General features: G+C 42.3%; 1 protein-coding gene across 3 annotated transcripts in view; it reads right to left on the bottom strand.

Moving 5' to 3' along the window:
* Nucleotides 1-14904, bottom strand: part of DCBLD2 (discoidin, CUB and LCCL domain containing 2) — a 91600-nt gene extending 76696 nt beyond the window's left edge. The window contains exon 1 of one of the 3 annotated variants that reach the window (XM_036849827.1): nt 14288-14904. In XM_036849827.1, coding sequence (XP_036705722.1) covers nt 14288-14525 — 238 coding nt within the window. In that variant the 5' untranslated portion in view covers nt 14526-14904. Of the gene's footprint in view, nt 1-5079; nt 5190-13888; nt 13960-14287 lie in introns of those variants that run through there. The other 2 variants (XM_036849828.1, XM_036849829.1) reach the window with 2 other exon arrangements.
* Between the last annotated feature and the right edge of the window lie 4186 nt (nt 14905-19090).

The following is a 19090-nucleotide window of genomic DNA, read 5'->3' as shown; positions in this document are numbered from 1 at the left end:
GATGTGTTAAGCCAGATACAGATTTTGATACTGTTCCAGGAAAATAGCTGAGTAATTTTTTTTAACTACTTTTCCCTAGAGAAAACACAAAGAACATTAATTTAAATAATAATGAATTAATACAACAAAGAACACATGCTTATTTTAGGCTGCTTTCTAAACTTCAAACCAAGTATGTTTTTTGGATAAATATGTGCTCATGATGCTGATTTTATGCGACTCTCCAGCTAACCCCATATTTTAGTCACATTACTATTAAAAATAATATAAGTTATCTTAATTATTTAATTTTATTAACATGAACACTGTATGACTTCTAAAAATACTTTCTTTAACAAGAACAAAGACAAAAGCAGGAAGCTTGCACAAATATTCCAAAAATGTAGAGCAATGTAACTTTCATTACAATTCTTAGAAACTAGGAAAGGTTTATACTTTTCCAATAAGCTTTCAAGGAATTTTCGTCACTGTGAACGGGTGAGTTTGACTATATACTTCCTCTAAATGAGTGTCACTTCTGTCACATCTTGTAACACATCTGTGAGATCTTATAATAAACTGAAAAACAAGGCATTTAGAGAGTAGAAAAGTGTTCAAAAGAATAACTTGCAAGCGTTAACAAGGATATCCTATTTCATTTGACTACAATGAAGATTTTTAATCTATTATTTAGCACTGCAAATTTTTAGACTAAAAAGTACTATACCAGTCCTGTTACTTTAAGATTTTAAAGTTGCATCACAACAATCTCAAAAAGATAATTCAAGGTCCTATTTTAATTTACTCATTTTTTTTTTAAATACTGCCTAAGATGGATATGCACTGAGAGCCTAATAAAGAGGGTTACTGTGGCAATTTAAAGGAAAAGAAATAGCTCTCAGCTCAAGCTTTTTTAAGCCCACACTCATCTCTGCATGTGTGATAATTTACAAAACTGAATCACATGAAGGAACGTGAGATGTATAAATCCTCTTCAATCCCCACCAAGCACACACTCTATGTAGTACATAATGGTTAAGCAAATTGGTTCTGGAGTCATGTGATGAATTTAAATGCCCTACCTACCACTCACTGTGACCTTGAGAAGGTTGTTTACTGATGGCTAAAGCTGAGTTTTGTAAAATGGGTATACTAACATCTCAAACCACAGAGGGTAAGAATTTAAAGATACTGTATGAAAACAACTACTATCGAGGGCCTAACCCATACTAATGTGTTCAATAAACGTTTGAGGGTAATTATGGTCATAAAAGACCAGAAAGGCTTTTGCTCATCCCATGTAGGTCCGGTGCGTTTGGCCACAGCCTAGCTAAGGTATCAGAACAATGGCTCATTATTTTAGAAGATTTATATCAGCTTTAAAGCTTCAATCAAGTACAGTGTCCTGTGAAAAGTGTAAATCATGAGAAAGTAATTCTCACCAATCTTCTCCCCAGTGACCTCTACTTCACTTCAGTAACTCATGAAACCACAGCCTAGACTGTTTTTGCCATTACCGGAGATTACTCCCACCTGTGAAATCTCAACAACTTTAATGTTTCACTCTTTCAGTCAGTCTCCTGACCCTTCTGCTCTCTTACACCCACTGCACACTTTCTGTGAACTTCTCTCTTTGCTCCCCATCTACTGTCTTGCCCTAGCCTCATTTCTTTCCCTACCCAGCCTGGACCTCATGTCCAGTGTGTGAACTACACTCTTCCTGGTACCTTCACTTCCTTGCCACTATGTCCTTCTTGAGGATCTGCCTGGCAAGCCCTCCACCCTGGATCACATGATCTCTCTTTGCCCAGGAGCTGAGCACTACTGGGAAGAAAATCACACAATCCAGGGAATAGTTGTCATTAGAGTAACAGGTTCTGATCTCAGATGGGCACTGAAAGCCACTCGGTATTCTCTTACTCAGTGGTTCTCAAAATTTAGTCCACATTAGAACCACCTAAGGGCTATTTAACGTAAAGGTTCTCAGGCCCCCATCTCTGTCTCCATAGATTCTAATAAATATGTCAGAAACATTACCTGAAACTTGGAAATAGGTTAAAAAAATAAAGGTGAGCAGCAGATCCTTTAAATGTCATACAGGCCAAAAGCTGCCCAAGGATTATAGGGCAAAATACTTAATTGGATTTGTTATTTATCATTGATTAAAGGTCCCAGTCTTGGCTACACATAAACTTGTAGATTGTTGCCTTGTAGAGATGCATATAATTTCTGTATAGTTGAAAAAAATAATTCCACATGTTAGTTTATGGCCCTATTGGCCATTAAACAGTTTTAGCCATCCAATCTAGCAATCACAGCCTAAAACTACCTATCTAAACACCTAGTTTCTCAAATATTCTTTGGACATGTTTGTTTCAACTTCTTACTGGTTCCTTCATTAATTAAAGAGTTGAATAAAATCTTTGACATGTGTTAATTTTATATTTGCATGACAGGTATAATTTTGCCTTTTTTTGCAATTATATACTGGAAAGTAGCTCTGCAGTGCAGCCTAGGAAGGATCTGCACTTTAACAAATTTCAAAACACTAAGAGCAACAACAACCAAAAAAAAAACACAAAAAAAATCTTTCTCCAGCCAGTGTTCCCCAACATCTACCACTTTCTTTCTCACTTTTTTTTTCTTTTACAGAGAGATTTTTTTTCAGTTCTCTACATTCGATGTCTTACTTCTTTGCTTCCCGTTCTAGGCTCAAAATACTGCAATTCAGCTTCCAAACGGTTGTGGTTGGCTTGTACTCTCCCCCCGCCCACCCCCGTCCCAACAACCAAATTATATGTTCCTAATTGCTGGTACCTGTGAATGTAACCTCATTTGGAAACAGGGTCTTAGCAGATGTGATCAATTTAAAATGAGGCCATACTGGATTAGGAGAGACCCTAATCCAATGTCTGGTGTCCTTATAAAAAGAGGAAAATCTGGACACGGATACAGACACAGGGAAAATACCACATAACTACAGAGGCAGAGACTGGAATGATGTAAAGGGATCCCAAAGACTGAAATTGCCAGAAGCTAGGAAGGGGTAAGGAAGGACCCTGGTCTAGAGCCTTCAGAGAGAGCGCATTGCCCTGCCAATACCCTACTTTCAGAATTTTAGCCGGCAGAACTATAAGACAATACATTTCTGTTGTCTGAAGCCATCTAAATTTGTGGCAATCTGTTACGGCGGCCGTAGGAAAGGCAGACCTACCTCTCCAATGTACTCTTCACTAAAGCGGTCCGTTTCCGAGCTGCCAAAAGTCAATACTTTTCCATCTTTATCATTTGTGACCTTTCTACAGCATGTGGCATCGCTGTCCCTTCCTTCCCTCCCATCTTCCTTCCTTATCTTTCCTCCCTCCTTTTTAAAACTCTCCTTCCCCACCTTAGTTCTTCTTTTGACTCTCTAATTGCAACTTCTCCAGCACCTTAGCTGACTTATCTTCCAACTACTGACTGCTGATGCTGCTGTTCTCCAGAGCTCCTTCCCCGCCCTCTGTGCTGCCTGGGCCATCTCCCCACCCTGCAACTTCAGCCACCACCGAAAGGGAGAATGCTCCGTAGTCTCCAGCCTTTCCCCTAACCCTCAAACCTGTCATCCACTCCTGTACTGAGCTCCTCTGCTCAGAAATTCCACAGCACTTCAAACTCAGCGTGTCCCAAGCATTCAGGGAACATCCTCCACGTGCCAAGCATTGAACCAGGTGTTAGGAACAAGAGAAATGACAGACAAGGCCCCTGTCCTTACAGAGTTTACAGAGTAGTACGACAGACGTAGTAAATAATTTCAGGGACGATGAGCGCTGCACGGAAGTAATGGCTGTGATAGGGTGTGCGCGCGCGTGCGTGCGTGCGTGTGTGTGTGTGTGTGTGTGTAGGGTAAATAACAGTTAGCTAGGCAGGAATACTGGTGGAAGAGGGAGGTGGAAAGCAGGGAGAAGAGGATTCCAGGAAGAAAAAAACTCAGCATTTTTAAATGACCTTTGCTCTCTCAAATTTAACTGGTCATTAAGTTTTATACTTTGTTTCCTTAGTATCTCTAAATTTCATCCCTCTTAAGGAGTGCAGGCTCTCGTAATAGTTCTCTGACAGGTTTCCCCACTTCCTTTCTTTGCTCTCTCTAATCCACTGCCCACACTCCTGCCAGTTTCTTAGATACCAACTGGGTCACGTAGGTCCCTTATTTAAAAATCCTTCAACTGTTCTTCACCAGTGATACAATAAAACCTCAAACTCTTCAGCAAGGATACAAAGTCCATAACAATCTGTGGCCGGACTCCCTTTCCCGTCTCATCTCTTGACTCTTCCCACAACCTCTCTGCTCCAGCTCTGGAACTGTGGGTGACTCCCTCTGTGCTCCACGCTCTCTCTCCTCCGCCGCTGCACGTGCTACTCTGCTCTGCCGAGAAGAAGGTCCTTCCTCCTCATATCCACCTGGCAAATACCTACTCAACGTTGTCTCTTTTGGGAAACCTTTCTGAAAGCCCTGGTCTTCCTCTCCCTTTCCATCATCAAAGTCTCTTTACTGTACCGAATATGCTTAATTATGCATACTTATGTCGGTTTGCCACACCAGCTGTAAAGCTCTATCACAGACAGGCAATGCATTCTGTTCGCCTTGGTAGCTGTAGACATAGAAATAGGGCATACCAGCCTCTTAACACATGCTGCTGAATTTAGAAAATAATAAACCCAAACAAGCCAGTGGTAGGCACTTGGTAGGTAAGTGATAACAGTAGAAAAGTACATAGGCTTGGGAATCAGACAGACTTTCCGATTTAAATTCTAGCTATGCCAACTTTTGAGATGATCCTGGCACTTAACCTCTATATCCTCAACTATACATGGGAATAATACCACCCATCTCCCAAGGTAATTGTGAGGGTTTGGTAATAACTTGTCTAAAAAGCACTGGATTCTATAAATGTGAACACTCTCTTTGAAGATGATGCCTCTATGTATCTAGTACCCCCCCTTTCCTTCTGGGAGCTACTCTGCAGTTTGCAACAGTTGTCATATGACCTCATGCCCCCTGGTTAGTTGACTGGTTCAAGGGTGGGTACTGATTCACACTGGGCCAACGTGAGGCCAACTTACCCTGCCCTCTCATTTCCGGACCTTGTATGTTAGGGAAACCCCAGAATCTCTCCAGTGTCGAAGCTACAAGCCTTGGGGATTGCCAGCAGCCATGATTTGTTCCATGCAGAGAAAGCGAGACTGTAACAAGACAGAATTAAGCTGAGTCCTTGGTGTCTGAGGTCCCGCTGCATCCCTGCTTTTCCCTGGGCTTAGGTTGGCTCAGTTCTTAGGAAGATTCCACAAGTTACCTCAGAATGGTCCCTTTTCCCTTCTACTTTAAGCAGATTTAATTTTCTGTTCCCTATAACCTCACTAACCAAAACACTCTTCCTCCACCCATGCAACAGAATGTCTGTCTCATATCCAGACCTATAAAGTTAGCATCTAGGACAAAAAGAGTAACCAGAAACAGGGCATGCCAGGAAGAAAGGGATAAACCATGAACCTGAAAATGATCTGAGGATGGAGAGCAAAGAAAGCTAAAATCTATCAACAGGTAGGAAGTTGGAGAGAGAAAGTAGAGGTCAAAAGGGAGGGGACAAAACCAGTATTACGGTCTGGGTGGGTTGGAGGCCACGTAAGGACAGATGTGAACAATCACGCCCTGCTGTCACACTCCTCCACTGCGCGGTCTGACCCCTCTCACTAAGCGAGGGGTGAACTTTCCTACACAATAAGTGGGACGGGGAGAAGGGGCAGAAGGATGGAGAAGCACTGGATCTCAGTAGAAAGCAAACATTTGAAAATGGAAATTTTAACTGTGGAGTAGGGAAAGAGAAACAAAATTTTCATTCACACGTTGTTTCACTCGTTGAACCAAAATTTATCAACTACCCAACAGATTTGATCACAGCCCTCATACATTCTAGAGAGGTGAGTTATACATTTCAAAACGTTGAGAGTGACATGCCTAGTATTTAAATCCAAGTATGTCTGACTCCAATATCTCCATACTTTCAAAGTCCACCCACGTAAAAAATAGTGAAGACAAAGAAAGCTCTAAGGTTTAAAAGAAAAAAAAAATCTCACAGTTTAAGTGACAGTTTCAGAAGAGCAGAAGCTAGACTGCAAGGGAAACATCATTTAACAAATACCTTTTGTGTGCTAGACACTAAGAAAATGTACAGCACAGATGTAGTCTTGTCAGAAAGTTGGTCACTGAAAAAAGCAGAGATATAGGGTACCTGGAAAGCAACCAGTTGACAGATGTATATACAAGCCAGTGGCATCCTGAGCATGTTTCCAGGTACAAGGTAAGAAGCACCACAGAAGTTTAAATTATACTAAAACACAACTTATATTCCCTGATGAAGCAGTGTTTTCGATAAGGTGTAAGAGATGATTTCAGGAAGAAGAAAAGGCAAGGCAGGAGGCAAAGTTTTACTGTGCAGGGATGAGGAGTGGGACAGTCATGATCCTGCAGCTGAGCACAAATCCCCACGTGAGGTCTGATTCGTCATCCTTATCTGAGGCAGATCTAGTCACAAAGGCCACAGGCCTTTCTCCTGCAACCCTGAGCTGTCCAGAACCAGAGAGAGGACAGTGGGGACTGGCACGTGGGCCAGGTATGGGATCTGTCAAGGACAAGGGGGAAAGCATCAATGAGATGACTGACCTGGGCTGAGACAAGTGAACCTATAGAGATGGACTGGGTAGAAGCAGAGGTACATAAGGATGATGTCATTGTTAAAGTCACAGGTACAAACTCTTCAGACTGACCCACAAGGAAAGTTCTCCACAATCTTGTCCCCACCGACCTTTTCAGCCTGCTTCTCATTACTTTCCTGACACTAAATTATTGTAGCTACCTGAATGTTATCCAGGAATTTCGGCTGGCAAAGAAAAAGGAGGCAGGCAACTACTAGAACCAAAACTAGGGGGACTTTTATAAGGCTGGAGGTGGCTATTCAAATCAGAATCTGAAAGAGAGGGCAAAGGAGTGCACCCCACTTGCTGACACTGATTTAGGCTAGCACAGCTCTTAAAGACCACCTATTTGAAAGGGGAGCACAGCAGTGTTTTCTAAGTAGAAACCATGGCTCTGTTCAGAGTTCCAGTTGAAGGAGGACTCCTCTCATTACAAAAGCAAAGGGGTCTAGCTCCTGGGAAGAGGGAGGCTGGAAAAACACTGGGCAGAATGTTAGGCCCTGTGCAAGTAGGTTAAGGTTCAAGAAAGGGTTCTATTTTCATGGAACTGAGAAGCCCAGGCTCTGACTGCTAACTGAGGGAATCAGACAAAGGACAACAGTGTGAAGGGCATGCAGGTGCCCAGGGACTAACATCCAATAATGTGCTTGGGGCAGCAGATTCACTGCAGAAATGAGTTCTAAATTCTTTTTTTTTTTTTGGCACCGCCGAGTAGCTTGTGAGATCTTAGTTCCCGACCAGGGACTGAACCTGGGCCCTCAGTAGTGAAAGTGGCAGGTTCTAACCACTGGACCATCAGGGATTTCCCCTAAATTCATATTTTTGAATGATGGACATCATGATAAGTATTAGAAATAAGAAAATGAATAAAACTCTCTGCCAGAAACAAATATTTAATATACATTGTGATTAATGACTGAACAGAAAAAACAGGAAATTACTATTGGAGATGAGTGTGTGTGGTGACAGGGAACTCTTCTCAGAGGGCATGATACCCAAGAAGGGTTTTGAAGGATGATAAGGAGGTTACCAAGCACACAAGGAAAGGGGCTCTTTCTCTTCAAGTGGAGAAAATGACACATGTAAAGAGATCAGTACTGGGAACAAGGCAAAACAGGATGAAATTATACATTAGAGGAATAAAAATCTCAGTCTTATACCTGAACTATATACAAAGGGTGAGGGATGCTGGCATGAGATTAAGTCAGAGAGAAAGGGAGGGGCCAGACTCTGAAAAAATTACACATATAATATGCCAAGGAATTTGGATTGTATCTTATAAAGGGGCTGCTGGCCACACTATGGAAGTATTAACGTAGCTCCAAGAGTGCAGTACCCCAGTGCACAGAACCATGGACCTCAGAAAGCAACCATATTTGCCCAAATATGGGGCAAGTGTGCAGGGTATGGGGCTCAAGGAGGAAGCAATGGGCCAGGACCAGAGGCTGAGGCATGCTACTCATTGCAGCAAGGATGGCTTTGACACTCACATGCTTTCCTGACTCCCTGCTGTTCTGATGCTGTGATCTTAACTCCTGAAATGTCTGCCATCCCTGTGAACTAGAAACCTACCAATCCTAAAAGCTTACCTGCTTAAAATCATTTTATCAGCAAGGTTTTTCCTACTTCCCAGGCATTGTGAGCTCTCCCTCCCTTACAAACTCACAGCACTGCGCAACTTCCCTTGGTTATTTATCCATATACTCCAACTTGAAGATAATTATTTCCCCAACTAGCCTGTAGGATCTCTGAAGACAATGACAATATTTTACTCTATCGTAACTGTCTCAGGACTCTATCGACCTATGTGCACACACCCCTGGGAGCTTATAGTTGGTACTCTTTCATGCTGAGAGTTTTTAATGAGAGAATGATAAAGAGTACCAGCATTTTCTCTCTTATCCCAAGCAATTAAGTTTGCACACTTAAACTGCAAACTCCACGTTGCACTGTACTCCACAAAAGAAAGGAACTCCTGGCCTACTCTCCTTAGAAAGCAGTTGAGGGAGCTTGCATCTTGTGGTCTTCCCCATGATTCAAGCAGCTGACCAAAGTTCTTCTTTCAACTACACACCCTTCAGAGTGCAGGTGGATCTAGTAGGTGATGTTGTGGCAACCTTTTAAGATCACCCCGTTATACCAGCTGCTTCAGTGGACACTGGCATTCATTAAATTCTAGTTTATTTGAATATCTGTATTTTTTGTCCTCATGGGAGTATACTGATTTAATCCACATAAGGACCTGGAAAATTAGCATTATGTGTTTCTAAACTAACACTTTGAACTGACATACTTTCTCAAAGATCCTATCCTGAATGAAGAATTTAATCAAATAAAGAAAATAATGTAATAGCAGTTCTAAACAATATAATAATTACTTCACAAATAATGAGTATCCTGTGAAAAATTTTTAGATTTTGAAATTTTTGTCTTGCTGGATTTTCAAAGTATGCTTCTGTGTGCTAAATCAGCCTACAAATTAATTTTAACATGATATGTCTACAGAACTTAACACCACACTATTAAAATTACAACCACATAAGATTATGTAGATATGTGAATATGGACTAGAAAGGAAGATAAAAATTATAAATGGATAGATAAGGGGGTAGGACTGTGGATAATTATTAGTTAAGTTTTTGGTTTTGAGTAATTGTTATATAATTGTTATCTGTACAATATTTTTAAGATAAATAAAGTGCTAAGGCCATAAGGTTGTTATAAAGTAAACTGAATCCATGAGCAACACAAGAAAAACTGCCAAGCTGTCTCACTTCATATTTCAACAATCACATTTAGCAAATATCACTATTTACATTTAGCAAATATCACTATCTCTACAAAGCTTTTCCTGATCCTTATAATTTTATGTCATCATTCCACATCCTTCCAACTAGTCAAGAAGTGGAAGTGGAAACTAACTATTTGCATGAATTCAATTAATACCCAGTATTACCACCTAAGCTTTCACACCCCAGGTTCATTTTGTAAAGTATAGTCCTAAATTTAAAATCTAACTCTATGTAAATCTAGCCTTTCCTCATCATACTGATTCTTTCTTTTTGGAAATTAATTAATTCATTTGTGTTTTAATTCTAGTACTGGTACTTTAACTCATACCCATTTCACTATTTTATTTTTTTAATGTTGGTCTTCTAGAATGAAGCTTAGATGTTCAAATAGAACTATTAACTATTTCCAGAGGGAAATAAAGTTTTCTCTCTGCTGATAACATTGGGAAATCTACTCAAAAATCATTAACATGTAATTTTACAATTAATTTTTCATTTACAAGTTTTTAAAATGTGGATTTTAAATCTGATCATTAACACATGTGGAATATGTGCTATATTTCTACCTTTCACTATGTAAAATTAATCAGAAATATAGCAGGAAAAGGATGCTCTGATTTTTGCCTCTGAACAGTAAGTACATATAAGAGCCCTAATGTTTTATCAGACCGAAAAAAAGATAACGGAAAATTCTAAATTAACAATGTCAATATTACTAATAATCACAAATGTTCTTTGCAGAGGGACATGTTCTTCATTTCTGACAATTCACAAATAGTGTTCAGAAACTATTTCCCCACATCACAAGCAAATAAAGGCACTACTTGACAGACTGTATATTTTTTTCACACATTAGTTCAAATATCATTGTGAAATTGAATGATTCTTTTTAAGAAAGAAACTGATTTGTTTGATAGATAAATTAGCCAACAAAAATCACTACCTTCACAAACATTTCATGTTAATAGGCATAAAGTCAGTCTCAATGGATTTTTAAAATTAATCCCTCTGATATTTTACCACCTGCAAATAATACTCTAACCCAGAAGGTAGGCAAACCCTCCATGACACAAATGAGGAAGCTGAGCTCCTAAGATGAGGTGACACAAATTCCTACAGTCATAATGTAAACCAGAGACTTAAATTCATTCACAGTAGACCCTTAACTTCCTATTAAGTTAATTTATTACGGTAACAAATAGGCAATCAGCATAATAAGTTCCACAAATTTAAGTTTTTTTAGAAAGACATACATTCTACAGCAAAAAATGCTTTCAATAAAAAAGAAAAAGACTTTGAAGGTAAATTTAATATCAAACTTAGAACTCAAAATACACAAATATAAGCCATGCCTAAAACACCATCATAGTTAAACAGATGTGAATAAACAGAATTTATACATATATTAATGAAATAAGGTTGGTTAAAATACATCTCTGTTGTGAAAGGTTGACAAGTTTTCAGACCAATGATAAATTTTATTCTGGGCCAAATAAAAAGAAAAAACACTTGGTCAGCAGAAAATTTGCTGAGGAATAGCTATGTATGGCATTAATTGGAATGAGTGTAGTATCTTCTGCTACTTCAAAATGATGTCTGAAAGATTAAAAAAAAATCCTGAAGCACAGTTCTACCTCAGCATACACATTCAATGCATTTCTACCTAGGCTGGCTAAGGGAAAAAAGAAATCTATATATCACAAAACATTCTTTCACAGCTTTTTTTTTTTTAATTAATTAATTTATTTATTTATTTATTTTTGGCTGTGTTGGGTCTTCGTTTCTGTGCTAGGGCTTTCTCCAGTTGCGGCAAGTGGGGGCCACTCTTCATCGCGCTGCGCGGGCCTCTCACTATCGCGGCCTCTCTTGTTGCGGAGCACAGGCTCCAGACGCGCAGGCTCAGTAGCTGTGGCTCACGGGCCCAGCCGCTCCGCGGCATGTGGGATCTTCCCGGACCGGGGCACGAACCCGTGTCCCCTGCATTGGCAGGCGGATTCCCAACCACTGCGCCACCAGGGAAGCCCCACAGCTTATTTTTTATTGTGACTATATGTAAATTGCAGAACATTTGGAAAAGCATAAAGAAATTATCTACAACTCTACCATCAAAAGACAACTGTTATCTTTTTTAAAAATTATTTCCTTCCAGACTTCTTACCAAGACTTCTTATAAAGGAGAGTAAAAACTCCAGCTTGTAACTTAACATTACAATATTGTAGACATTCCCATTATTAAAAATTCTATAGGCTTTTTAAAGCACTGCTTCTCATTTTGAAATTAGACTTCTTTTTAGGTTATGTGAAGAATCCCAGTGGACCCTAAAGCACATCTGTTAGACTAGTAACACTGACTGCAGTTCCACCACAGACCGCATCAGGGTCCTTTGGGTAAGAAATGTAATTTTTAAAAATTAGGGAATTCAAATCCCATACAATTCCTGAGTTTTCAGGCAATGTATACCTAAATTACCCTTACTTTATCAATTTAGTAAGCTCAAGATTAACAGTGATAGGGTCTTCCCTGGTGGCGCAGTGGTTAAGAATCCACCTGTCAATGCAGGGGACACGGGTTCAAGCCCTGGTCCGGGAAGATCCCACATGCCGCGGAGCAACTAAGCCCGTGCGCCACAACTACTGAGCCTGCACTGTAGAGCCCACGAGCCACAACTACTGAGCCCACGTGTCACAACTACTGAAGCCCGCGCACCTAGAGCCCGTGCTCCACAAGAGAAGCCACCGCAATGAGAAGCCCGCGTACCGCAACGAAGAGTAGCCCCCACTCGCCCCAACTAGAGAAAGCCCGCGCAGCAACGAAGACCCAACGCAGCCCAAAATTAAAAAAAAATTTAAAAAAAGATTAACAATGATAACAGTTATAGCTATTTGTACTTTACCCTTTTCAAAACTCCTGTGTACTAGCATTTCATTTTCATCAAGCTAGGAAATAGGTATGTATTCTCTTATTCATGATGTAGAAAACTGAGGTACAAAGAAATTAAATGATTTTTAAAAATTTACCCAATAAACAGGAGGACTAGAAATCAGGTCTTTTAAATTACCAGCATCATTTCTATTTGTGTTCATCTACATTGATGTTTATATAACATGACACTGTGAAAGAGAACCACGTTAAAATGCTTTGTTAAAAACTGAAATTAAACTTAAAAAAATAAGGTAATGTTGCATGTTTAATTAGACCAGGCTTAAGAAATTCTAAAAGCAAGGCAATTATCTCATTTGGAGGGGAGACATGTAACTGGTTCTATACTGTTCAAAGATTTTTTTTTAAACATGATATAAACACTTTCAGATCTTCAAACAAGCAAAATGGTCAGAATATTCTGGTTATGTAGTTAGAGTTCTGTATCAAGGTACCTTACTTTTTGTGTGTCTTAGTTTCCTTATGTTTGAAATGGAATAACAATACTTATCTCAGATGGCTGTGGTGAGGATTAAGTGAGTTAATAGACATAAATCACTTAGGGCTGTGCCTGCCACAAAGTAAGACCCAATCAATCAGTGTTAGCCATATATAAGCCTGTTTTGCTTTTTCTTTCTACTACGAGGAAAACAGAAGCACAGGTTCTAAAACTTAAATGGAGGAAAGGATTTCACACTAATTTATTAAGTGCCGATGTTCAAGAATTCGTTTAAGGAGATGATCTAACTGAAACCTGAATGCTGCCTAGATCTGAAAGAGGTCAGTTTACCAAATACATTTTTCCCATTTACATTCTATTTCCACATGCCTGTCAAAGTTTCAGCATCTTCACAATGACAGGCTTATGGCCATGATTCCATACTTTACTGAAAACCATATGAGAGCAACATTAAGCTGGACTTAAATGTGGAGATCAACCAAAACCCAAAACCCAAAACCCAAAACCCAAAACCCTTCCCAGCGATAAGTAACAATCCAATCCTTATCCCTCTCACTGCAATAAAATGCAGTGAAATGCAATGGAAAAACGTGTTCAATAACTGATGCCAAACTGTTTCAAAAATTGCTGTTCGCTGCCTGAAAAAAGTACTAAAAAAGGGGAGGAAATCAGCCTGGCATTCTCTTTCCATTATGATTATTCAGTAAAGTTTTTTTTCAAGGATTGTTGACGGAAAAAAGTTTTGTCACTTTCTGTAAGGGCTTGCCCTTTTAACACGGAACGCTCCATTTGGGCAAGAGTACGCTGCCCTGGGTCCCAGACCCAGTGTCTGACCCAGGCAATCTAGACCACCATCCTGAATAGGCAGGGATTGCAAACAGCATGTTCTAAATCCAAGACTCAAAGATAACCAGAATAAACATCATTCGATTTTGAACCTGAGCACATTGACAAAAGATGATAATTATCATCACTTGCCTTCAATGGATTTAAATGCTATTTAATTACCTTGCATTTCTACTCTGTCCATCCATCCATTTAGCTTAACATTAGGGGTCACATCTCCAAAACTTCTTTTCCTCTCCAAGATTTTCCCCAGTAGAAGAATCCAATAGCCAAAAGGAGGCCTTCATAGCAAGGTCTCAATTCCCTCTTTTCAGAAAAATGAATGGGCTTCCCCAAAAGTAAAGCCGCGCCAACTTCGGGGACAACAGACAGCCCATCTCAGCAACTCAACCCAGCGAGTGCGAGGCCAGGTCTGGCCACGCACCGAAGCGCACCGCACCTACCCCGCGCGTCTGCAGATTCATTAACGGCCCGGACACCCGGCGCCCAGGAGGCTCCCTCGGCGCCCCCACCGCCCCCCCCGGGGCTCCGCGCGCCGCGCACTCCTCAGGAACCACTCACCTTGCTGGGCTCCGGCGTCCTCGAGCAGCAGGAGCAAGATAAGTAAGAGAAGGAGGAACAGAGGCATGGGGAAGGAGGAGGAGGAGGGGGAGGGGGGGGGGGAGGAGGAGTTGGAGCGGGGAGGGAGGGGGTAGGAGCGGGAGAGGGGGATCGCGGCCCGGGCGGGGGCGGTGGCCGCGGCCCGGACTAGGAAACGATGAGGGCTGTGCCCGGCTCTCACCACCGCCCGGCTCGCCATCGCGGCGGCCGGCAGTCCGCCTGCATAGTGCGGGCGCCCCGGGGCCGCGGCACCGGGCGAGGAGGCAAAGGCAGCGGCGGGAGAGTGAGAGGCAGCGCGCGCTTCGCCCCGCTCCGGGACCCCCTCCGCCCCTCACTCCGCGAAACCTCCTCCTCCTTCGTCCCTTCCCTCCGCTCCCCGCCCGGAGACCCCAGGCCGGAGCGCAAGGGAGGGGAGGGAAGGAAGTGGGGTGCTCGAGCCGCGGAGGGCAGCTGGGGGACGCGCCTCCCGCGCCGCGTTCCTCAACCCGACCCCTGCCCGCCGCGCTCGCCCCGGACTTCGGCTAGCTGGCAGGGCGGTCGCCCGCTCCCTCGCGCTCCCTCTCGCGCGCGCTGGCCACGCCTTCACAGCCCGCCACGGCCAATCCGCGGTCGGCTCTGGTCCGTCTCCCTCTGCGTCACCCAATCAACACGCTCTCTCCTCGGTCGACCCGTTAGCTCCGCGGCCCACTCCTCGAGCTCCACCGCCCCTCATCTCTCTCCTCCAATCCCTGCGGCCTTGGGAAGCGTCCCACCCGCCCCCCCAATCCGGGTTCCGCCCCCAAACTCGGGCCCCCGGCAGCCCTCGCCCGGCCCGCGCTCCTGTTATTGTTGGGACTACAGCCCAAGCTGATCCGGCTGAGGCGGCTGCTTGCTCTGGTCAATGACTTCCGGGACTTCCCCCAGCTCGCTCTTCCCTGCTCCTCGGGCCCAGCTTGCTCATTGCTCCTCCCCCGCCGCACATCAGGCCACTGGAAGGGGTGGGAAACAGGGATCCTGGCTGGTTTCAGCTGGGAGCCGAGTCTAAGGGACTTTTTTTTTTTTTTCAATAGCAGAGCGTGTTTTTTTATTAAAACTACAGCCAGTTGTTGCAGCAACTCCAGATACAGTGTTAAATTTAAAAAATATATGTATTTCCTGCTTCCTATGCCTTTTACTATATTTACTATTGGGAGGGGGGACAAAAAAGTATATAACAAGATACATGCCCCTAAAGCATTTTAAACCTAACATCCTAACATGCATTGAGCCATTCTACCAAGACTTGTTGAACACCTGCTGTCTACCTGCAAACCCTTTGCTAAGAGTTGTGGGATTTGCAGTCATAATACAGAAATCTTCCAGGATCTTGTATTGGGACAGAGATGGAAATACATCATGAAAGAATAAAATAAATACTAATTAGAGTCACAGGTAATCTGATGGAGACTGTAAGGGGATGGAGTGACAAAAAAGAACTGGTTTGGGGAAAGGGGAATCCACAGGACTAGGTGGAGATTAGTTTTAGGAGAAAGGTGCCATCTGGATGTTCTTAACATGGGCCTCTAGGAGGAGGATGGTGTCATTAATAAACAGGAAAGGTGGGTCAGATTGTGTGAGCAAGTGAGTTCATTTTGGACATACTGAATGTATTTGAGATATCCACTAGCTTGTGTGTGACGTTACATAACAGGCAGGTGGACATTTTAGTCTAAAGCTCAGGTTGAGAAGTACCTCGAAGTCATGGGTGAGGGTCATAAGTAGATGTGATTTCAAAACTATGGAAGGGACTAATATCCTCAAATGAAAATCCGAGAATTCGAAAGGGCTTTGAAGGTCATCTTCTCCAGTTCTCCTGCTGACCCCTCATAGACTGAACCCTTCTACCAAATTTCTTAAATAAGCATTTATTGGATGCCTATTAAACCCTATTATGCTTAAGACCTAAAGTAGACAGTGGGCAAAGTTCAATCAGAGGAGCCTACATTCTGCGGGTGAGGCGAACATATAAACAAATCTATTGCTATCAGTGCCACGCTGGAGGTGTGGACTGATGCCACAGTACCACAGTGGAAGGAGTTCAAGGGACCCATCACAGTGAGGATGAAACTCCAGCAGAGTCTTGAATGCGATGACAAAGTGAGGAAGGTGATCTCAGGCCAGAGGCAAAGTAGGCTGGCTCACAGGCACCACGGTGAATGGTGTTGATGGAGGGGAATGGGGTGAACAATTGCTGACTTAATGGGAGTAACTGAAGACTAGTGTGTAAAAGTGGGTAGGGGCAAGATCTAAGACAGGCTACGAAGTCAGGATTTTACTTTGTAACATTAAGAAACAACTAAAGGGCTCTAAGAAAGGGTGACATTATCAAATTTTTATTTTAGGAAGCTCAACCAGACAGGTAGGTGAGGAATAGACTGGAGGAAGAGCAATTCTGGAAGCCAGGAAGAGCCAGTCTGGAGACTGGTTCAGTGATTTTGTACAGCTAAAAGGAGTGACGGTGAGTCTGAACTGCAGTAGCGGTGGGCTTGGAAAGGGGAGACTTCCCAAGGAATATTTATGAATGTCGTACTGATTAGATGTGGGGAGTAAGGAGGAGCTGAGGAAGATGCTCAGGTTTCTAGGTAGAAGGCAGTGCCTATCATACAACAAGGGAATGCGAGAAGGGAAACTGGTTGGAGGAGGAAGTAGAAGACAAGATCATGAGTTCAGTACTGGGCCTGACGAACATGATGTACTAATGTGGCGGGCCATCAGTCATGTGCTGAGACTTCTGTGGTTAGATAGTCTCTCTGAGACAACCCATCTTGTTTGTTGGACAATTCCTTTCATCAGGCATTGAGTGATAACCTTGAGGTCACAGAGGTGGTAGACAGAACAAGATATTATGAATCTCAGTATGGCATTCTATCGACTACAGAGAACTGCACCAGAGGGAGAGGATTCACCTGTGAGCTAACAGGTTATAGAAGGCTTCCTGGAACAGGCAAAACTGGGCCATAGGCGCCTCTATTCCTTGTTAACAGAGGATGAAAAGATCCCGACTAGATATACCTACATATACCTAAAACAAGAGGTAGGAGCACTTATATTTTTTCATCCCTTTTTTTCATTCTTGTTTTATTGACCCTTTGGTATCTTAAAGGGTTATTAAAAGTGGAGAATAGATAGGTGAAGAGGTTCTAAATGAGGTAAGTGGCAGGAAGGGGATGAGAAAGAGACAAATTAGAGTTAAACAGAGGTGAAATCAGACGTTCTTGGTGACTGATACCATTTGACAATTTCGATATGTATTCTTATGCTTCAGTTTCCTGGGTTTTTCTTTGGAAATACAGAGAACAGAACTCTGGCTAGAGAACATCTGTGGAGGCCCTATTGCTGTCTGTATGAGGGAATTATAGGTATAGCACAGATGTGGGAAAGCACTGAAGCTCTTTCTGCCTCTATTCTCTCCCCACTTCTGGTCATTGTTATTCTACTAAGTTGCAAAAATGATGACAGAAGACTGCTCTGAGAAGACCAAAATCTTGTAAGACTGCACACCAGTGGAATATAACAGGCACTCATTTCTAGGATAATGCCTGGGTAGAGTGGAATTCTAATTTATGTGAACATTCTCACTGCCTACATGCTGCTCTGGCCAATTTTGTCACCTTCCTTGCCTCTGGGACTTGGTGTGTTTAGGGGCTGACATCTGCTGAAGCAGGGGGAGCAGTACTTGTCCAGGACCATTAACCCACATGACCCAGATGCCTGGGCCAGGTCAGAACTGAGGATTCTTATCAGGACCCAAAGTGGATAGGTCTGGAGGAGGCCATGATCATAGCAGCCAGAGACCCCGAGAAGCTAAAGTGTTTCCACAAAGGAGACCCAGGTCCCAGCTCCTTCCTACAGAGTCTTAAAAAGATATGTGCTTTAGAGGTTTCCTTGGGGACAAGACCAACAAAGAAAGCACAAACGGAGCAGTGTCTTCACCGCACAGGAGTTCATTGATGTGCACTATAATTTGTAGCAGTCACGGTGGACTCTATTCGTTGACTGGTAAATGAATTAATGCTTTGGATGAAGGCTCCGGGGAAGACTAAGGCTTTAGGAAAGCTTTAGTGGGGTAGTTATATATGAAATTCAAGCAAATTAAAATGTGTATTATTTTCATGTATTTGTTTGTTAGTCCATGTTAAGAAATTTAAAAATAAGTATAGATTCTCAGCTTAAATTAATTCCCAGACTGTCCTCCCCTTTTTGTCCTCTCTCTCTTCCTCTTTCTCTCATTCTTTCTTTCTTCTCTCTGTTGATAATGAGTGGTGGAATAGAGAAAATGGAATTGATCTCTAGAGGAAAGGAGAAATATGAAAAGAAAGGTTACATCCCACTGTTTCTGCTTCCAAATGAATCCCAGCTCTGCCACTGCTAAGGAAATAAGATGGAGGAAAAGAACCTGGGGGCTGGTGTCTTTGCTTCTGTCTGTACAGAAACATCTGGGTTTCAGTGGTATGATACAGTAAGAATCATTGGCACCATCATTGCTATTAAATGTCTGTTATGCATTAATAAAACAGAAGAGGCTCATTTAATATGGCATTTATACTGGAAACCTTGGGATGATGGTATGTAATGAATCACTGATGGGCTTTATCAGTGAGTGTGTATTTTTGGCAGGATAACAGAAAGAGGGAACAAAAGAGAATTTACTTTTGTGATCTTTTAGAGGAATGGGAGAAAGAAGAATGTGGCAGTTCTGGGGAAATATTTCAAACTTCAAAGACCAGAGCCCTAAGATCTGGTTAC

Source organism: Balaenoptera musculus, chromosome 4, assembly GCF_009873245.2.
Source record: "Balaenoptera musculus isolate JJ_BM4_2016_0621 chromosome 4, mBalMus1.pri.v3, whole genome shotgun sequence".
NCBI classification, from domain to species: domain Eukaryota; kingdom Metazoa; phylum Chordata; class Mammalia; order Artiodactyla; family Balaenopteridae; genus Balaenoptera; species Balaenoptera musculus.
This window is presented reverse-complemented; position numbering and strand designations above follow the sequence as displayed.